The sequence below is a fragment of the Archocentrus centrarchus genome, chromosome 3 (assembly GCF_007364275.1).
Source record: "Archocentrus centrarchus isolate MPI-CPG fArcCen1 chromosome 3, fArcCen1, whole genome shotgun sequence".
NCBI classification, from domain to species: domain Eukaryota; kingdom Metazoa; phylum Chordata; class Actinopteri; order Cichliformes; family Cichlidae; genus Archocentrus; species Archocentrus centrarchus.
In genome coordinates this window covers 13,995,359-14,015,515 of record NC_044348.1, presented here as the reverse complement: position 1 = coordinate 14,015,515, position 20,157 = coordinate 13,995,359, and the positions used below count along the sequence as shown (strand labels likewise).

General features: G+C 40.0%; 1 protein-coding gene across 2 annotated transcripts in view; it reads left to right on the top strand.

Annotated features, from left to right (window-relative positions):
• fam189a1 (family with sequence similarity 189 member A1) overlaps positions 1–20,157 on the top strand; it is a 113,114-nt gene that overhangs the window by 91,989 nt on the left and 968 nt on the right. Inside the window, exons 3-11 of one of the 2 annotated variants that reach the window (XM_030726095.1) lie at positions 1,109–1,219; positions 3,799–3,930; positions 11,131–11,238; positions 12,671–12,831; positions 16,097–16,232; positions 17,317–17,401; positions 17,482–18,264; positions 18,517–18,588; positions 18,817–19,139. In XM_030726095.1, the coding sequence (XP_030581955.1) occupies positions 1,109–1,219; positions 3,799–3,930; positions 11,131–11,238; positions 12,671–12,831; positions 16,097–16,232; positions 17,317–17,401; positions 17,482–18,264; positions 18,517–18,588; positions 18,817–19,139 (1,911 nt within the window). Of the gene's footprint in view, positions 1–1,108; positions 1,220–3,765; positions 3,931–11,130; positions 11,239–12,670; positions 12,832–16,096; positions 16,233–17,316; positions 17,402–17,481; positions 18,265–18,516; positions 18,589–18,816; positions 19,140–20,157 lie in introns of both variants that reach the window. The other variant, XM_030726094.1, reaches the window with a different exon arrangement.

Genomic DNA, 20,157 nt, shown 5'->3' with positions numbered 1-20,157 from the left:
CTGTCTGTCTCCTCTCCTGAATGTTTCTGTCACCATTTATTACTGGTTGTCTGCTTCATTTCTTTTTACTTTTGTTTGCGTTTACCCACACTCTATTCTCTTCTTCTGATTTTATTTTATTTATTTTTTTGACCATTCAAGGAGTTGCTCCTCAAAGCTTTCCAATCAGCCCTTCAATCTTTCAATTTTCTTCCATGGAAAAAAGGCACTTAAACTTATCACTGCATCTGTTTATTACATGCCACCTCCAGCTCCTTCCCTTCTCTACCTCATTGTCCCTCTCTCCTCCTCTCCATCTGTTTGTGTGTTCCCAATAACCTTTTTATGCATCAAACTCCTCCTCCTGGTGACCTCGGTGTCCTCGACCAATCCTTTTCTGGGTCCCAACGCTCTGCAAAAGCAAACTTTAAGAATAGGTCCTTTTTATAGTTTTCAGTCAATGTGTGAAACTCTGCTGCAGCCATCGCATCTCTCCCACACCGAGAGCTGTGCTGTCAGTTTTGGTACACAATGCAGAGGACTGGTTTGCAGTTTCCTGGACAGAGAGCGCTGACTGTAGTCGTTTTTAAAACTATTTTCTTTTCCGCTTGACCTGTAATTTCAAGTAGCAGCAATAGAAGCCATATTTCAGTTAAAAGGATTGATATCCACAGGGCTGGTGGCAAGAAAATAAAAAAGAAACCTTTACTTTGAGGAAAACGAGGTCAAGGGAGTGCCACCTCCACTGGCTTAGAGTTTAACTATTACCTCTTTTGAGGTTGTACACGTGAGTGTGTCTGGGTTTTCTTTATACTGAAAGAGATGAGTTGCTTCAAGGAAAAGCTGGGAATTTCCATCCCTCAATAAGTTGTTTCTTGTGTCATTGTTTGCCTGCAGACTGTGGAGGTCTGAGGGGGAACAGGTTATTGATTTCTTCTAACATCAGAGTTAATTTCCTCTTTGGTGATCTGTTAGAAACACTGAGTAATGATTGATTAGAGAAGTGCATTGTGCCTCTGCTATAATGGCTACTTTCAGCAACAATATCAAAAAGCATTGAATCAGTTTTGCCATCAATACCGTTCTTTTTCATATTTTTTTCCTCTTTCTTTCTCTTTTTTTTTCACAGATCACATTCTTCATGCTGCTGTCTGCAGTTTGCGTGATGCTCAACCTGGCAGGCTCCATCCTCTCTTGCCAAAACGCTCAACTTGTCAACTCTCTGGAAGACTGTCAGCTGGTGAGACCAACTGGACCTTAACCCATTCATGCTCCAGCTTTGGAGTGCACTCCTAAAGTACAAATGGAAAAAATAAGGACATTAATCTTAGCAAGTCTTTTATTGTCATTTTTGGAGGCTTAAAAACTTATCAGTACAGGTATTTTTGACCTGTACTGATTAAACATTATATTGACTCAAGGCTGTGAACAAATAACTAATAACTCAGTCAAATCAGAGTACACAGACATCAAATAAAAACTTTTTTATTTGCTGAATACAGTATATCTAGTTAACCTGTCCATAGGTCATATTTACCAAAAAGTAATATATCAAAGGCTGAAACTACCAAAGCTCAAAATACCCAATCAACATTTTCCATATCTAAAAATCTACGTATCTTGTACTTGAATCAGCAAAACCCCTTGCCACCAGAATGAACACCTGAGTAGGCTCACCAGCAGTTAATAATGTATAATAGTTCATAATATTGACATGTTATCACTAACATTTGGAGGGGTAAGCAGTAATCCTGTAAATAAAGGTGAGAACAATGCATGGTTGAAAGGGTTAATGAAGAGTGAGTGAATTAGTCGTGACTAATTAAAAGTGTTGTCTGCACGTGAGTCCACATCTATGTATGTGAGGACGTGATGGGCTGACGGGCAGCACTTCTGTTCTAAACAGGCTGCAGGACTGAGTCAGCACCACAAGTCAACTGAACTATTTGTCTGCTGGTGACTAATGGCTCGCGATAAACACATCCATCTCTGCCAGAATCAAAGAGAGCTAAAATAAAATAGATAAACAACTCTGAAAGAGAGAGCCAGTGATTTTTTTTTTTTTATTTTTCCTTCCCCTGTTGCACTCTGATAAAGTTGGGAGCCATTTTTAAAAAGTCTGGTCAAAACAAACACAGCAGTCTGTGAGAATTCCAGACTTTAACGGTGCATTCAAGCATACAGACATATTAAAGGGCCCAAAATACTCCAGCAGAAGCGCTTGTCAGTTCTTGTTGGAAATTCCCTCGACCCAAATGTTTTGATGTCAGAACTGGCGGAGCGGCCGTCACCGGCAATATCTGTAACTTTCTCAAACTGGCGTTTTGACACCTACATCCTTTTCATGCTGGGATTGGTCAGCTGGGTGGAGGTGTGAAAGCTGGTAGAACTGTCTGACTCGGAAAAACACCAACAATCAGACGGCCCTATATGAGCAAGTACTTGATGACAGTGGAAAGGAAAAACTGCCTTTTAACAGGAAGAAACCTCTGGAAGAACCAGGCTGAGTGAGTGAGGGGCAGCCATCGACCAGTTGGGGGTGAGAGCAGGCTGTGAGTGGTTGCAGACCTGTTCCCCTGTTTTTGAAGCAACCATTTTAATGGCAATGAGACTGCAAGTTCATTGCACACTGTCACAGTAATTTTGTTTGTGCTGAGGTCTCCAGCCACTGTGACTGTAGTATAAAGCACACTCACGCTTTTCTGTAGCTGCTGCAGCTTCTCTCACATACAGTCACTCCCCACAACAACAACAAACCCGCTTAGTTTAATTCCACTTTTAAATTCAGTAGTGAATTGAAAAGCCTTTTAGGATGTTGATGATGTTATGACATTCATATCAAACTACATTTTAACTGACAATTTTAGTTATAACCAGCACACTGCATCCACCTGGCTCAAATTGCCCTTCGCACTGATTTCATTTTTTTCCAGTGTCTTTATGAATATCATGATTTCTTTTGGCCCTGATATTACCAGAGTGATCTGATCTTGTCTCATCTCTACCTCGGACATATCTGAATGAAACTTATTATGAAGTAGTACTATTTGAGCACACCTGGCTTTTAGCTTGAAGTATTTATACATATATTTGAGTGGAATAGAAAACTGAGCTCCAATTTCACAAGATAAACAAAACATCATGCAAATTTACGTAATGAGATTCCTAGTTGATTGGGTTTTTTTTTTAATTCAATTCATAGTACCAGGGGTTCCTATCTTTTTCATGACTGAAGCAGCCCCTAGTGATTCATCTAGCACCCAACCCACTAACCCGAGCACTTCCACATTATAAGCAGCAAGTGGGAGAAGCCGAGTACACCAACTTCACTGCTTTATGTGGCTCCCCAGAGACCCTCCCACAGTTATGACTGAAATATTAATGTTCCTCATCTCCTCTCCCCAATGTAATTAACCCACACTTGTTGGGTTCATGTCCTGCTTTCTCTCAATCTGGGACACATAGCAGAGGTATACTCTACCGCTGTCCCTTAACTGGGAAGCTCATCATATCTCACAGTCCTTTGTCTCATTGTGATGTGTTCGGGTGCCTTCCTCAATCACAGTGAAATATGTTTTGTGCCTCACACGTGAGCTTTGTCATCAAACGTTTTGACTGTACGTCCTTTTAAGTGAGAATATATTTTATGTCAGGAGTAAATATGTCATTCGTGTTCAGGATACATTGCATCAGAACACCAAGCTCAGGCCTGATTTGTGCGTGAATGTGTGTGTTTGTTGGTGCGTGTGTGTGTGTGTTTCTGTGTATGTGGCATGCATGCATGAGTGCGGATGTGTGTTCTCTCCTTCACCCCCCCAGCTCAAGTTTGACAGCGATGGAGTGTGTGTATGCTGCGAGCTACAGAAGCAGAGCTCGAGCTGCAACAACCTGGGAGAGACGCTGAAACTGAATCCACTGAGGGACTGCAATACGATACGCATACGTCTCAAGGTGGGTGTTTTTGGGTGAATGTGAGAGCACTGCTATTTTTTTAAGACATAGAAACATTCTGTATGAGTTAGACTGTGTGACATCTAACATGTGTATGCTGTAGTTGTCTTTTTTTTTTTTTAACCCATTAAAAATAATGAAGGTACATCTTTATTCTTTTCAAGAAGCAGCACTGACAGCCACAAACCATCATGGCTAGCTTTAACCACTCTGTGATGTCACGTTTGTTTGAGACATTTGGAGGCCAGACTGAGCCACAAGTCCAAACAGCTGCCTGAATCTCACGTTTTTCAGTTTGCCCATCATTTATTCAGTTACTTGCCTTCCTGTGTTTTTGCAGGAAATTGAAATCTGATTGAAGTGTGTCAGGGAAAACTGGGTTTGGGTCTATAAAGCCACATCCAGGTCCTTGTTTTTCACTTGCAAACATCGTCTTTCATGATCTTCCTTCTCTATTTTCAGTCATGTTACATCATAACTCATGTGATGTCAGTGTCAGTCGGAGCAACACTTTGGTCTAGACTGAAGTATCTCAAAAACTGAATATCATGAAGTTTGGTACAGATATTAGTGGTTCCAAGAATGAGACTTGGTTGCATTGCTGACCTTATTATATTTAGGATGAATTTTATCAAATCTACTTTTGCGTATTTGTCTGGTATTTTTGTTTGTGATTAAAATACCTACAGAACACGGCATTCCCTCAGATGCCGTTTTTGGTGTCCCGACGCACTAACTGACTCTGTTAGAATTGCAGTTTGTCAGCATGTTGGCTTCAGAGCTGGAGTACAGCCTCTCAGACTCACCGCACAAGTCTTACTTCTTCTTACAGCCTGTGCTGCACACTTGGCTTCAAAGTTTCTTCTCTCACTCTGCAACATGCACCGTCAATAAACAACACAAAAACAATCCAAGAGTTCGTTCTCATATTAATTGAGCAGGAAGCGGCAAAATCATTTGTATTTCCCCAATAGGCAGACCTCTTAGTATTCAGTGTGTATCTAGACTGGGCTGGCTGTAGTTTGCAAGAGCATGACCTCGGTAGATTATCTTGACTCCGAGTGTATGAGGGAATGATATAGTGTGTCCTACTGCGCTGTTATTGGATAACGACAATCATATCCATTCATTTTATATCCTTGATTGATTATAAAACATTGATAACCAAATAAAAGACTCCTCAGGATGAAGCATGCTTATGAAAAGAGGAAAGATCAACTACATTTGTCACTGTGATCATAACTCTTTAGAAGAGATGGAGAATTGGTGCTATAAACCTTTATTAAGTGCCAAAGAAGTCAGATGTATTGAGTTATGTCTGTGAGGAAGCTGTCACGGCTGAGTCCCTCGAGTCTCCGGCCATTTCAGAAGGCTTTTAGACTGCCGCTGACTCTAATGAACTCATATAGTGCCTCAATCACTAAAACACACAGCATATGGAATGTGCTGAATTATCAAAACAGGTAAGCGAAGTAAAATTGGTTTCTTGTTTGATTATTGGTTGTTGTTACTCAGCAGCAGCTTTTTTTCTTTTTTAAAAAATAAACCAGTCACCGTTGCTGCCTGTCATTCGCTCTATGCAGGCACATTAATTTCTATCCCATTTTTCTTTTCATTACTCTGCCCGGGGCTATAAATCATCAGTGAGTGGGAGTATTGAGGTAATTTGTGATTTCCTGTAAAGGGGCGGATGTGTAACCTTGTTCACTAACCTGATTGACCTGGGGCAAGGTGTCTTTCAGAGGTTAAATATCTGCTGAGCAGCCATGCTAAACCCTTTACGTGTTGGCGGTATTATTTTTCTTTGCCTGGCAGGATTTATGATGGTATCGTGAACACTGCAGTCACAAGGGAAATCAAAGAACTGCATCTTCTCACATCTGCGTGGCAGATGCGCTACCAAATCCAAAATCACATGAAGCCATCGTAAATGCTTTTTGTCTTACCTGACTCTTGCGCTTTACTTAGAAAACGGAGAAAAATTATTTGCTGCTGCACACAGCGGTTACACACAGGTTTGTTTCCCTGTACGGCTGTGTGGTACAATAATCTCAGCTTTGTCTCAGGGAAAAGTCTTTACTGTCAAAGCTGCACAGCAGGATTCATAGATGATCAACAGAGAACATGTGACAGGAAGCCAACTCACATAAAGCGTATCTATTATGTGATGATACTAAGTTGCATCTCAGCACTCCCTGTAGGGGTACACAATGGACCGATCTTTTTTTAAACAACTAATTTTTGCCTACAATTATTTTATTTTTTTTTATGTCAGTAGTGTTGTCAAAAATCAGCAGAATGATTTTTGCATTCATTGTATTTGGTGCTTTTCCCTTTCTTCCTTGGCACCTTCCATAAGTACCACAGAAGGATAACATTTGTCAGCAGCAAGGCCATATTCTCAGACATATTCCTTATTTGTATTCTTGGCAAACAACGATTTTAGGGTCACAGTGAAAGACTTGTTCTTTAGAGCACAAAACTGATATTTTTGCTTTGCTTTGCTTTTATGGTACAACATACTGTAATATTTGTAAAATGCACCGTCTTCCTGGTGTTTAGAATTGGGGATGGTTACTGTATTTCCTCTCATACCGATGTCAGATGTGAGTTCCTGTGTGTCATCAATGTGTCTTTCTATGATGGTGGGATGGGTTTTAAACTTTTGAGTGATGATCACCTTCATAGAGGCTTTCAGACAGAAATCCATAATATACGGTAGACTGGAGGATTTGTTTTTCTTCTTTTAGCTCCTTTAACTCCTTTTGAGTATTAAAATATTTTACAATAACTCACAGAATGGTGAATGCCAAAGTCTGCGACTGCCTAATGCATATGTTGTCTCTCAGATTTTGTTGGTCTCCTTTTGTTGTTCACATTTTTATCAGTGCAAACCCACTTTTGGTATTCACCTTGCACCATCATCTTTTTTTAATGGCTTCTCTGTAAACCTCCACTTCAGAGCCTTATTGGCTGCCACATCAATAATTGACTTTCTAATTCAATTGGCATTCTTGTTAGAGTTGTCGCTGCAAAGGGATTTCTAATCCAACCCGACTGTCTGCTTTTCAGTGAAAACTACTCATGAAACTGCATGTGTATTCTGCTGAAGTGAGCACTGACAACAAGCTGCTTGTCAGCTTTTGACACATTGTTTTTGCTCAGAACATCATCCAGTAATGGAAAGGAATCATTGTCCAGACTAGTGAACAACAACAAGAGTTTTCTGATCCATCCATCAGTTTTATCACAGAGAGTCTGAAGTCCTCTATTCAGGTCATGAAATCTGGAGAAGAAGGTGTCAGCAAGGAGACAGAGCATGTCTTTAGGCCAGCTGCACTGAAATAAAGTTAATACCAGGAGTCAGTTTGTATTTACTAAGAAGCCTAAATGTGGCACTGTTTTTGTGCTCTAAATCAGAGGAAACAAACAAAAATAAAATATATTTACATCAGCTGCCTTCTGCCACTGGAGTGTCAACTTCCCGAAGGAAGTCCAGGGTTTCCTTTCGGGTCCCATGAAGAGCTTCTGTAGCATGTCCCTCTTGGGCATGCTAGAGAAGGTTGGTAAGACTTTTAATAGAAACTCTGAGCTGGTTGAATAAAAGTCAGATGCATATTTGAAACTGATGTATTTTGGTCAGCCAGAGGGAGCAGCTAATTGAGGCCTATGTTTAGTTTGTGTCTGGACAAGATTTTCATGGTTCGAAGGACAGCGGTTGAGGATCAGTGATGTGAAAAACCAATTAAGCCCTCTGCCACAGTAAGGTTGTGGCCAGATTAGGCAGTAAGACTGTATTTGTTCTATTATTATAATTATAATAATTATTATAAAAGATGGAATGTGTACGAGGGGGAAAAAAATCCTAACTAAGCTTAGCTGTCAGGGCTTCAAAATTAATGAACAGCTGTCTTCTGATGTGCAATTCTTTCTCTTCCTCCGCGAATATTTTCAGATGCATTGCCTAGATAATTACCAAAAAAAAAAAAAAAATGCAACACATGAAGTGAAAATGTGTTTGTCTTCACTCCTTATTTCAGTAAGAGGAAAATTCAAAAATGTTAGCAGCACTGTAAACTGTAAATGAGATCAAATATGCAAAAAACAGCACTACATGAGCCATATTCTACAAAACTTCCTCCAACACAAAACATGTTTCATGTTTCAAAACCATGAGCTTCCAAGGGAAACATGTATTAGCTGCATTTTATAGTTGGCAGTGCACAGCCTCAGTTTGGGTCCACCTGGCATCTTCTCTGCTTTAACTTCCAGTTTACACAGACCTGATCTTTGGCAGTTAGATCCTGGCTATCGAGTGTGTTTGGAAAAACAGTTGCAGGACTGACAGTTCTGAACATTTAAGATGCCAAAATGGTTTATTTTATGATGCAAACTTCAAAAGGAGTAAGCAAGCAAGTATTGGTCTGCTTGAGTTGTCATCTACTATAAGCACCGTGCTCAAAACATCTACCCTGACAGCAATTAAGAAGACTTGCACTTTTCTTCAACTACTGACTAACCAAGACTTCTAATCCAGTGGATCTTTAAAAAAAGAATAAAATACAAGCTTCAACTGTGTAAGTCAGTTTAAGAGCATTTGTTTATTTTCCTCACTAAGCTGGTAAATCACAGGGTTTGTTATTTTACAAGCACACCAAACTAAATTCTAGTCAGAGAGACCGTTTAGGGCCCCACTGTGCCTTTCACTATTTTTAGTTGTTAGAATGTGTTTAAAGGCTGCCCAGTAACCTCTGCTCAGCAATCACAGAGGATTTAAGTCACATTATTATTCTTGATACTGATGGTGTGTCAACATTAACACATTTTATTCACAAAGCAGTAACAAACTATAGGTATCAGCAGTGTCAGCTCACCACGCATCTGTCGAACCTGCTTCAGTGTGGATGTTATATCCATTTTGAAGGTTATGTTTTGTCAAAACACACATTGTTTTTAATAATGTGTGACCCAGATAAATCATATTGCCAGAATTTCTATTCTCAGATTGTCATAAAGCTGATTTTCAGAGCAATACAATCAACAGTTTATCATGTAAATGTTTTCCAAAGGAAAGTACTGTCTCATTTGTACTGTTGATTATCAGAGACTTTTACTGATGTGCCACTGAGAATAGGACACTTAAGTGCGACTGCACACTCTAATCCTTGCTCTGGTGTACTCTGATATCTATAACTTCTCAAATTATAGATGCGAGGCTCGGTGCATCTTTCGTTCATTCGTTTTGACAACTTTCAAAAAGCTTCACATGTTATTTCCAGCCATTTCTGAAGTTCTGCTTTCACTGAAGTCTCACATGCACTTGGGGCAGCTGTGGCTCAGGTGGTAGAGCGGGTTGTTCGCTAATCACAGGCTTGTAAGCTTGATCTCCCAGCCTCTCCACATGGCACTTCTACTGACTGCAACGCACACACATACACACCCACACAGAGTGTTTTTATAGAAACTAAGTTAAAATGTACTATATAGAAAAATGCAGAGAGAGGGACCAGAATATCCATTTTAAGTAAGTCTATTTTTAAAAACTGGGTTTCGAATTGCTTACAGAAGGGGTAAGTTGCTTAAATGTTCATGTTTTTGCAGTTTTAAGGTTCATTATGGTCTTTCAGCAGCTAGATTTTTATGCTATGTTTAGCCACACAAAATTGTGTTGTCCCACTGGGTGTTTTTTTTTGTATTGCATGACTTGGTAAACCTCAGCAGGTGAGGTGTCTGTCCTCTCTGCAGGCCTAACACAAGTTGAGGTTTCTAATGTCACTGATAATTATGCGCCTCCTGAATCCGGTGAATAATCTGTGCGACAGGCTGGAAAACACTTTGTGTGGTAACTCGGGAACTCCCTGTGTCCACAGAAAAGCGCACCGAGACTTGGTTCTCGTCTCTCCTGTTCTTGTCTTTAAGGAATTGTTGTTGAATGTACCTGTTAGTTGTGCCGGCAGCAGTGCAGATGCTGGTATTATTGTGTGTCTGTGCGCCTACGTGGGTCCTCCAGGAGCTGACCTGGAGACCGTGTCTCCAGTTGTTTTGCTGTGACACTGAAATTTAAACATCCAAAGTCACAGTCCCTGCCGCGCAGCCGCCCATGTTGTAAGCTGCTCTGCTTCCTGTCCCTCTCGTCCTTTAACGGTCTTTTGATAATAATAGTCCCGATAAGTGAGTCCTTCTATCAGATTAAACCTTTGGACCTTCTTAAGAGGAATAGCAGCTCGTGCTTTGCAATTCTATTCAAGCACATGAGTGGAGAGGTCACACAGACTTCTTTTATACGCCTATGAAAAATATATTTAGTTTATCTTATTTTGAACCAGCATTACAAAGTGTGATCATCTTTTGTCCTTTCAGCGCACTGTGCATGTCAGCTATTCCCAGAGCTAATTTTTAAGCAGATGTTATTCCTGTGCCTTCTGGAAATGAATTCATGCAGCGCACTTATTACAGCTTTATTTGTAAAGACATACAAAAATCTGATATCACTGGAAAACCGAGCCACTTAAATATGTGAAATATGATCATAATAGCCAATATGGATGATTTTCTTCCACATTCATCTAAAAGAATGGCACAAACAGCAGCATAATGGGACTGCAGTCATATAAAGTATTTTCTCTGATTCAAGATGCTAGTGGGCTAGTATTTCACCAGCATGCACTCCCCCCCCCCCTTTTTTTCCTTTTTTTTTTGCTGACAGATTCAATACTAGTTCGTACCCTTGCTGTTCACTGCATTGCCAGAGTGTGTGTGGATGTGTCTACTGTAAGTTCTTGGATGTTAATGAGCTTGAGAATTTGTTTACAACAATCCCTGAAAATTCACAGGCATTCTTATTTCTTTCCCAAGGTATTTAACCTTTAAAAATATTTTTAATATGTTAACAGTGTAGTTTAGTTTTTCCTGAGAGCTGTGTGGCTGCCTCACCAAACCAGACTTCTCTTACTGCAGTGCCACCCTGCTATGTGTCTAAACTTGGTTATCCTGTCATGACCTCACCTTTAGGCTTCCTTTTGTTCTCACATTCCTCACCTTTTGCAGTTCGTAATAATAGCTGTCTTTCCTTCCCATTTCCTCCTCCCCACTCTCCCTCCCACACCCTTGTAATTCCTCTTATTTGTCGCACACATCCTTTTCCTCTTTTGTTTCTTGTTGCCTCTAACAGTCTCCTCCTCTCCCCTCTCTCTCCTTTAGGAGCTGCTTTTCAGTGTATGTGCCCTTAACGTCATCTCCACCATTGTGTGTGCTCTAGCCACTGCAATGTGCTGTATGCAGATGGTCTCGACTGATGTGCTGCAGATGGTGAGTGAGGTAGAAGGGCAGGCGGCAACAATAGCCGACTTTGTTCTCTTTTCAGTGACCACACTGCAGTTAAAACCATATATTTTTCTACTATCATCAGGGCATGCTGCAGACTTTATCTGTTTTAGGATAGTAGAGAAAACTAAAACTAACACAGTCAATTGCCTTTGAGCTGCACACCAAGAATAGTTATTTCATTCCTTTAAACACATCAACAGCCCAAAAGGTAGAGACGAAAGTGAACCAGTTTGCAATCTCCAAGAGCTTTCTACACATGTAGAACATGTTACACGAATCTGAACATTAAAACTGGTGCTTTCATCTGCATGTGAAATTGAGTACTGTAAAGTTTAAAGAAACTAGAAGTGTTGTTGCAGAAAATATAACTAATTGCATTTATGCAAACATTAAGCAACTACTTCTAATTCTCATGTGAATTTACTCTGTTCTTTTCTTTTTTTAATATAAAATGTGATAAATAGCATGACAAAAACACAAGAAATTAATTGACTACCAATTATCTCTCATATTAACGATTAAACAAGAGGAATTAATAATAAAAAGACATGAATACATTTATTACAGGCTGTTTGAATTATACAGCATTTAAGAATGTAAATGGAAGAGGAAAATCACTCGGTTTGAATTAATGCCTTAAATCAGAGCACACCCTGCTTCAGTGCTCAGCATAAAAATGTATGACGGGTAGACATAGATCTTTCTTAAGCTTCATACTGTGAAGAACTGCAGATATAAATACATTTTGGTGCTAATTACTTCTGTTGATGTAGTCCAACAGCAGATCAATCAGGAAAATTTTAACCTTGCTATAGGTTAAGGTGAATATACGACAACACATGCCGTGCAGGAGTTAGAAAACTACATAAAAGTAGGAAATTACGCTGTTTGAGAAGAGTGAACACAAAGCAGGAAAACCTCTGTAAATTAAAGTGGCTGAACACCGTGGCTTCTATTGATTTACAGAGGAGCAAGGGACAAAAAAAAAGCACTGTCTTATCTCCACAAGTTGAGTTTCCATGAATGGCCTCATTTCCCGTTTACCACAAAGGGTGTCAACCTTTTGTTTAGCTCAGTAAATTTAGCCGAGTCAATAGCAGCACCGGCAGCCTTGAGATTAGAAAAGCAGGTTGTCTGTGACTGGAAAGTTGTCCCACTTAGAAAAGGCTGAGTGAAGAGGCTTTAAAAAGAACTGCTGTTGAGCTGCCCCCGTGCGAGGCACTTGTATCACTTCGACCATCCTCAGTCACCAGCCGCACAGACCTGAATGCATGTAAGTGACATATTAGCAGCAGTGTGCTGTGAAAGGCTCACATTTGCTCAGTCGTTTTTCCCTGAATAAACTGTGAATTAATTAATCACACAGTGGCATTTTAATAGCCTCATAATGCCTCTTTTTTTATGCTGCTTTCAGTTTATGCCACACAGAGCTCGAGCCCTGAACGCTGACTGCATGACCCCCCATGGAACAATCCTCCACCAAACACTGGACTTTGATGAGTTTATTCCTCCCATTCCCCCACCACCATACTACCCCCCAGAGTACACCTGTACCCCCTCAATGGACGGACAGAGGTGAGAACCAAAATAATTCTGATCAGCATCACACCTTTAACTATAGATACTTTCAGTGAATACACAGCAGCAATTGTAATTTGCTGACAATAGTTCAAATATTGAAAAGCCAATGTAACATCACGCACTAGTCTATTCATAACAGCTCTCCTTGTAAAGCCACCATTTTACATCTTTGTGTAACTATCAAAGATTAGTTACATACAAATTGCAGTGTAATTCAAAAAAAGCATAACTGCTGTATTAAGTGGAACACAAACTACAAGTTAATGACAGTCATTTTAAGCTTCTGACTGAAATGAGAATATAGCTGTAAATATTATTTATTTTGAGTCATTGGGTATCCTCCCAGAGGGCAGCAATTCAAATTGGGCATCAAGCAGCTTTATGTTCTCTTTAAAAAGACATTAGGGATTTTTTTTTTCTGGTATTTTATTTATGTTATTTCATCTATTCAAAAATACAATCTAGCATTACTGAAGATCACTCATTTGCAGTCCAGGCCTTTCAAAGGAATCTTATTATTGTTTGTTAGGCCATTTAAAACTGACATGTGACTCGTTCAAGCATAAAAAAAGGCACCTAACTCAAGGCATGAACCAGTGTTGTGTTACACATAACAGACAACAGGCATAGAAGCAATTTTAAATAGTATCTTTAGGCATTTTGTTATTAGCAACCTGCTGCAAAAACACATAATTTGTTCCCATTTCTTTAGTTGAATCTACACAAATGGCAACTATAGCAGAGTTTGACAGGCCTAAAATAGTATTTTTGCATAAAAAAAAAAGATTCCCAAACAGCTATTAACTGAAAACTTGTAATAGTGTGTAGCCTATTTTTAAAAAGTATCCACAGCAGATGAACAGGATCTGAAAGTCACGTCCTGAAGAAATAGTGAAATGTAAAGAAGCCATTCTTAAGGAAGGGAAATGGGAGAAAAGGCTGAAGTATAACAAATTACACAGGAACTGGATGGAAAATCAGTGACAACAGGTCTGATGGAGTGATGAATCCAAATTTGAAATTTTTGGTTCAAAGAAATGTCAGTATGTACGGAGGAGTTCAGAAGAGTGAATGTCTACCGCCATCTGTAAAACAGGGTGGAGGCTCGGTCATGGTTTGGAGCTGCATTTCAGCCAGAGATCTTATCAAAACTGATGGAATTATTAACGCAACATTATTGAAGCACACTTTAAAAAAAAAAAAGGCACCCAACATCCAAAGAAGAGCTTTGAATATCCTTTTAGAAGCCTGGAGAACTATTCCTGAACTATTCCCAAGACCGCTTGCAGTGATTCCAGTTTTTCACAGTAGCACACATATATTTAAGATTCATCATCTTAAATATTAATAAATTCCTGTAAGAGTAGAGACTGTATATACAGGGATAGATCTGACTGTGAATCTGAGGATCGCTGCACACTCATATAGTAGCACCTTGTGAATTATAAGGTAAGCTTGTGATAAAGCATACACTGCTTTAGCCTATATTTTACTATAAAATGGGAACATAGACTTGAAACTAGCGATTAAGCCCATAAACTCATCTGCAAAGGGTTTAGTGAAGTAGCAGCTCAAGTGACTCAAATAGTAATTTTCCTATAGACTTCTTTTACAACCAGAGGATTTGCCTCCTGCTGGCAGATTGAAAAAATGCAGGTCTGAGGCATTTCGACATTGACTTTACTTTTCGGCAAGGACCAACTTTTATATACAGACTATAGGATTTTTTTTGTACTTCTGTGCCCCTCCACAGCCACCTGAAATGCTTCAGAGGTCAATAATAAAAAGCTCCAGTAATTATAAAATGTTATTATTACATTATTAGCAATTATTGCAAAAAAAAAGATGCAGCTGTGATCAGTTAGGCACTAAATGGAAAAGATGCACAATGCCCTCCAGAAGGACACACATCAAATGATGATGTTTAGTGTTGGAGGAGCTAAAAGGATAATACCTAATGCATTTTCTTACTGGTATCTGTTATCTATTATTAAGGGGTTCTGTTTCCTATTCATATTTAATCTAGACTGCTGTAAATCTCACCAGAATTTTCTATGAGAAAGTGAATATACAGGTGCCAGAAGCAGCGTTTGCATGGAAAAAGGCAAACCCATCATGTTTCTCTTCACACGTGTTATCATCAGTTCAAAGCATTTCTCTCCATTACAGTGTATCCGTGGTTCTCAGCTGCCGTAGATCAGTTGACCCCTCCCTCATCACCTCCATTTTCTCAGTCTTAGCAGCATGCTGCTGTTGTGCCCATTTGGCAGGAAGCTGCATCTGTTTGTCAGTTATCCCATAAATATATACAAGGCAAAGGAAGCATTTATAGCATCCATGCTCAGGGCCAGGGATGTGTCATGACATCATTATGCATTGAATGACTGGTGGAAGCACTCAGGTTGTATTTCATGCTCTGCCACTTTAGAGGAGAATGGGGTTGTAATTAAAAGATATGACAGCACGCATGGCTGCTCATTCTTAATTGGTACCATATGAAACATAGTGCTGCACACAGAATAATACAGCGCTGATATATATTGTTGGGACTGGAGTGTAGGAGACGAGAAGATGGCTTTCATCCTTTCTTTCTTAATGCTTTTATAGACAATACCATATGTTTGACTCAGACATTCACACTGGCTGTGACAGTTTCTTAAACACAATGTTGTGCGACTGTCTCGGAGCACTCTCTCTTTGTATTCCGGGTATTCAAAGATTTTTTTTGTTATTTATTTGAAGTACTCCTCTGTACATGTTTTCTGGTTCTCCTCCATCCATTTGCCCCAATAATGCAAGATCTCATGAACACCTTCAGGGAATTTCTACAAATTTACCTTCATTGGAACTCAAGAATGAACTGCTTACAATTTGCTGCTCAAAGCTCTTCTTCTACTTTTTCTTCTTGCTGCTTCCTTTAGCATTCATATGCTACTTATAATCAAATTTAACACAAATTCCACTAATAATAAAATTATGAAGTGATGATATTTTTACATATTCAAAAGTTCAAAAGTCATATTCACTTTGACACCCTGTAAAACTCTTTTCTGCCCAGAACAGTAGGAGATATTGTGACTACATTTCACAGTTGGTCAGGTGCTGAATGGGTGATATGAAAACATATCTATTATGTGGGCCCCAAAGACAAGGGCGTAAACTGCAGCTTGACTAGTTGATGGAGGATTACAGCTGCAAAGCAGTATTTGTATTTTATTTGTATTGTTTGATTGACTCTTTGCTTTTCTGTCCCTTACAGAGGTTTGCATCTGGACTTTCCCCATTCTCCTTTCAGTGCCATATATGGGGTGCCTATCAACAGCCCAGGTACCCTGTACCCAACTGACCTGCCCCCTCCATATGAGTCTGTGGTGGGTCAAACACCAGCCAGCCAGGTGAGGAAAAACAGCAGTCCATAAAGGTAGCCAAGCATAGGGTATATTTTAATCTGAAGTTCACCAGGTTCTAATTATTAATGAATTTTCAGGTTCATATTTTCTGTTTATTTGTGTATTTGGTAATGTGACATGACTTCTTTTTAAAATTGAGTGTTTTAGTTCAATTTCAGTGAGATCTCTCAAAGACAAATGGGTTTCAAAGTTAATTAGAATATTCTTTAAAGCCAGCTTTGTGAAGTGTGTTTTCATAGGCTTCACTTCTGATTAAAATGGTTCAGATTTCTGTCACTAAATGATGGGTCTATTTTTTTCCTTCTATTTAATATTTGTCAGAAACATTTTGATGTCATAGCTGCATTTTGGGATGTTACCTGCAAAATTTGTAAGTCCAAAATTACAGCAAATTTAAGTTTTGTGTCATCCAGCTGCCTTGACTGTCAAGTTGAACTGATCAGAGCTTTTTCTTTCTTTTTTTTTTACTCTTTGCTGCTTCTCATTGTTCACTGTTAAAAAATAACTTTCTAATGTTCGATTAAATCCTTCAATTATCTTCTCAGCATCGCTTAACACCCTGCACTTTTATTCTCTGCGCCATTACAGATATTAAATCCATAGGTCTCTTCATACCTATTTTTAACAGTGTCCATCAAAGACAACTCAAAGGAATGTTTTCTCACCTGAAATAGATCAGCTGTTAAAAAGTGAATGCAGCCATGCAGCAACTGATTTGTTGTGGGGAAAAAAAAATCATCAGATGTTGATGGTTTCAGGCTTAAGACTACATGATTTCACAAGAGGTTATATGAACCTATACATATCATATAATGTACCTCAAAAAGGCCATTAGTGATTCTAATTAAAGTTCTGACTCAACTCAACATTATACTGTAATTTTCTGCACTGGTACCCCTGCTCTTTATAGTGACAAATTACTGCAAGTGTGTTGTGGTCTTGCAGAGCCCTCTACTGGCTAATCAGTGGTACTGAAGTTTAGGCAACACAAGTTCTGCAATACGGGACATATAAAATATCTATTTATTCAACAGTGCTGTTATGTTTACTAATAATTTCTTCTTTTCAGGTTACCATCAGCATAGAGCAACAGGCCACTGAGTCCAGTCTATGTGAGAGAAACACAACTGCAGGACTCAGCACTCAGGGTAAAGGCAGGTTGAATAGTTGCAGTGATTTTTGTTCCTGAATGTCTTTGTGTACTAGTCATCATGCTAATGAAGCATTTTTGCAGCCTCAGTGGACAGTGCCTCACTCATGGTGTCAGAGGTGGCTGATCAGGACCAGACTTGCTCCTCAGAGGACTTGTTCTCCCTGGAGGTGCAGGGCTCTGACTCCTCTCCCTATGGCACGCTCCACACTGCCCCCACTGATGGAAGCTGCACCAGCCTGGAACTTTGTACACGTGACGCCTCACGTTGCCGTCGTGGCTTGACTAACACTGACGCTCGCCCTAGTGATACTGGCTACAGCGAGTCGTCACACACCCAGGAGTCACTGGAGCGCTCGCCTGACTGGTCCTCGGAAAACTTTAGCAATCTGGACCAGGAGGATTCAGCGGAGAACGCACATCCATGTGAGGAACTCAGGGCTTCAATGCACATATGTGACGAGCTGGCCTCAGCCAAACATTTACCAGAGGAGCCACCTAAACCTTCACCACACACCCTCATTAAAGCACGAATGACGAGCCGGAAGCTCACACTCCCTGTCACTATCCCCCCACCACCTCAGCCTTGCTCCCCCACCTCTGTGGCTTCCTCTGGTGGAACTTCAGCTATCAGCCCTTTGGCTGCTTCTCCTTCACCATCACCTCCTGCCCGGCCACGCGGCCCTAGGCTGTGTTTCAGTGTTTGGTCACCTTCCTCTGCATCACAACCCCCCTCTACCTCAGCCCAAAGTGGACAGTCTCCCTCAGAGAGGCCTCGGGTTCTCCGAGCAGCCAGGAGGTACCGCAAACTGGCACGCATTGTCCGTTCCACCAGCGACCCTATCTCGTGCTCCACTACGACAGGACGTAAGTGCAGAAAATATGTTACATTTTATACTACAGCGTAATTACCCCATCTAAGAGTCACCAGCAATTTTTCAGTTCTAGATTCTCCAACATGATGATTTGGACATTTAAAGACCTTGAATGAGCAAAATTTTACTGACAATAAAATGAAGCATTGGTAGCTGCCCTACTATAATGTCTCATTATCAGAAATGTTGGATCACTGAACAGTCTTGGGTAGCTACATTTTTGTTTTTTGTCCCCCATCTACAGGAGAAAATTGTGGCTGCACCCCTGGAAGTGACCCTGCTACTGAAGATTTAGCTCATGCATCACCAGATCAGGGTAAGAACATACAAATTATGAAATCAGGTGATGGTTTGGAAAACACGGATTGATAATTTCCACCTCTGCTGCTATACAACCCCCTATTTTGTCAAAAAAATGTAAGCCAGTGAGTTCATTGGATTATATTAAAATGTACTGTCAGAAAGGAAAAATAGTGGTACTTACCTTGGTGTGTGGGATTTAATGTGTTTTTGTTATTTTCTGCTGTTATTTTTTTCCCCTTAGAGCCAAGGGACATTTCAACAGAGGTAGTTGGAGCTAAACCTGCACATGTGTGTGCCACAAAGCAGCAGAAGGAGAGCAAGAAAATTGACATCCACCTAAAACCCAGATCTCTGCACACACGCTCCTCCCACGAGCGCCCACACTCCCTGGCTGACCTTAAGATGTACAAAGACACCAAAATATTAGTGGCTAAGTTCCTGGAGCACTCGAGCTGCAGTCTACCTCCTGAAGTCCAGCAGGTTGTCAACAACATCAAGTGTGTCATTAAATCGGATGAGAAACACATGGAGGAGGCCATCTTTAGTGCCAATGTCATAGATCAGGTAACCTGATTAGAATGGTAAATGGACTGGTTCTCATATAGCACTTTTCTACTCTACTCGAGCACTCAAAGCGCTTTCTATCTAACATTCACACTCCAGTGTGGTTGGAGCTCAGGAGGTGGCTAAATGTGGATAAAAGCCTTTGATAGTTCAGTATATTTTAGAAAACTGTATACTTTCTGGTTTTGATGGTTATTGGTGAGAAGCTATCAAATTGGACAAGAGAGCAGTGTTTTACAGGCTCTTTATAGCAAAAAAACAAGCATGCAGGGATGAAAATCAGGGAGACTTTTGTTTGGATTGGCTTAATCACCATTTTTTAATTTTAACCACAAGATTATTGTGGCCAAAATAATTCACAGTAATAATAATTTTTAAAAAAAAGTATCTGTAGAAAATTGGGGGGAAAAACTTTGTTTATTGTATGTTTTGTCTCTCTTTTTCCTAATGAATTCAAATTCTAATTCAGATTGCCCTGATTACATGACTAGGACCTGCTAAGGATGCATGGGTGTGAAAGATCCCCTAATGTATGCTGGTCCTTGACCATGCAGGGCTCTAAAGGTCAAAACCAGAATCTTAAATTGGACCCTGAAGTTAATGGGGAGCCAGTGTAACTCAGTTAGCAACAGTGTGACATGTGAGTGCTTAGAAGACTTAATCAGAAGCCTTGCAGCGGTGTTCTGAAAAACCTGCAGAGGAGGTTTTGCTTTGACGAGTGAACAGTCAATTACAATAATCCAGATGTGGTGAAATAAAGGCATAAATAACAATCTCCAATTCAGAGCATAATACAGTGGAATTAAACTTGGCAATATTTCTTAAGTGATAAAAGCAAGAGTGAACCAGAGATTTAATATGAGCATCCAAAGCTGAGTCAGAAGTTACCCCAAAGTTACTGATAGGAGATTTAGCAAAAATGGCAAAGAGTTTCATAGTTTCTTTTTCCTTAGGCATAAATCTGTTTGGGACACAAACATGACATCTGTTTTCTCTTCATTAAGTTGGAGACAATTGT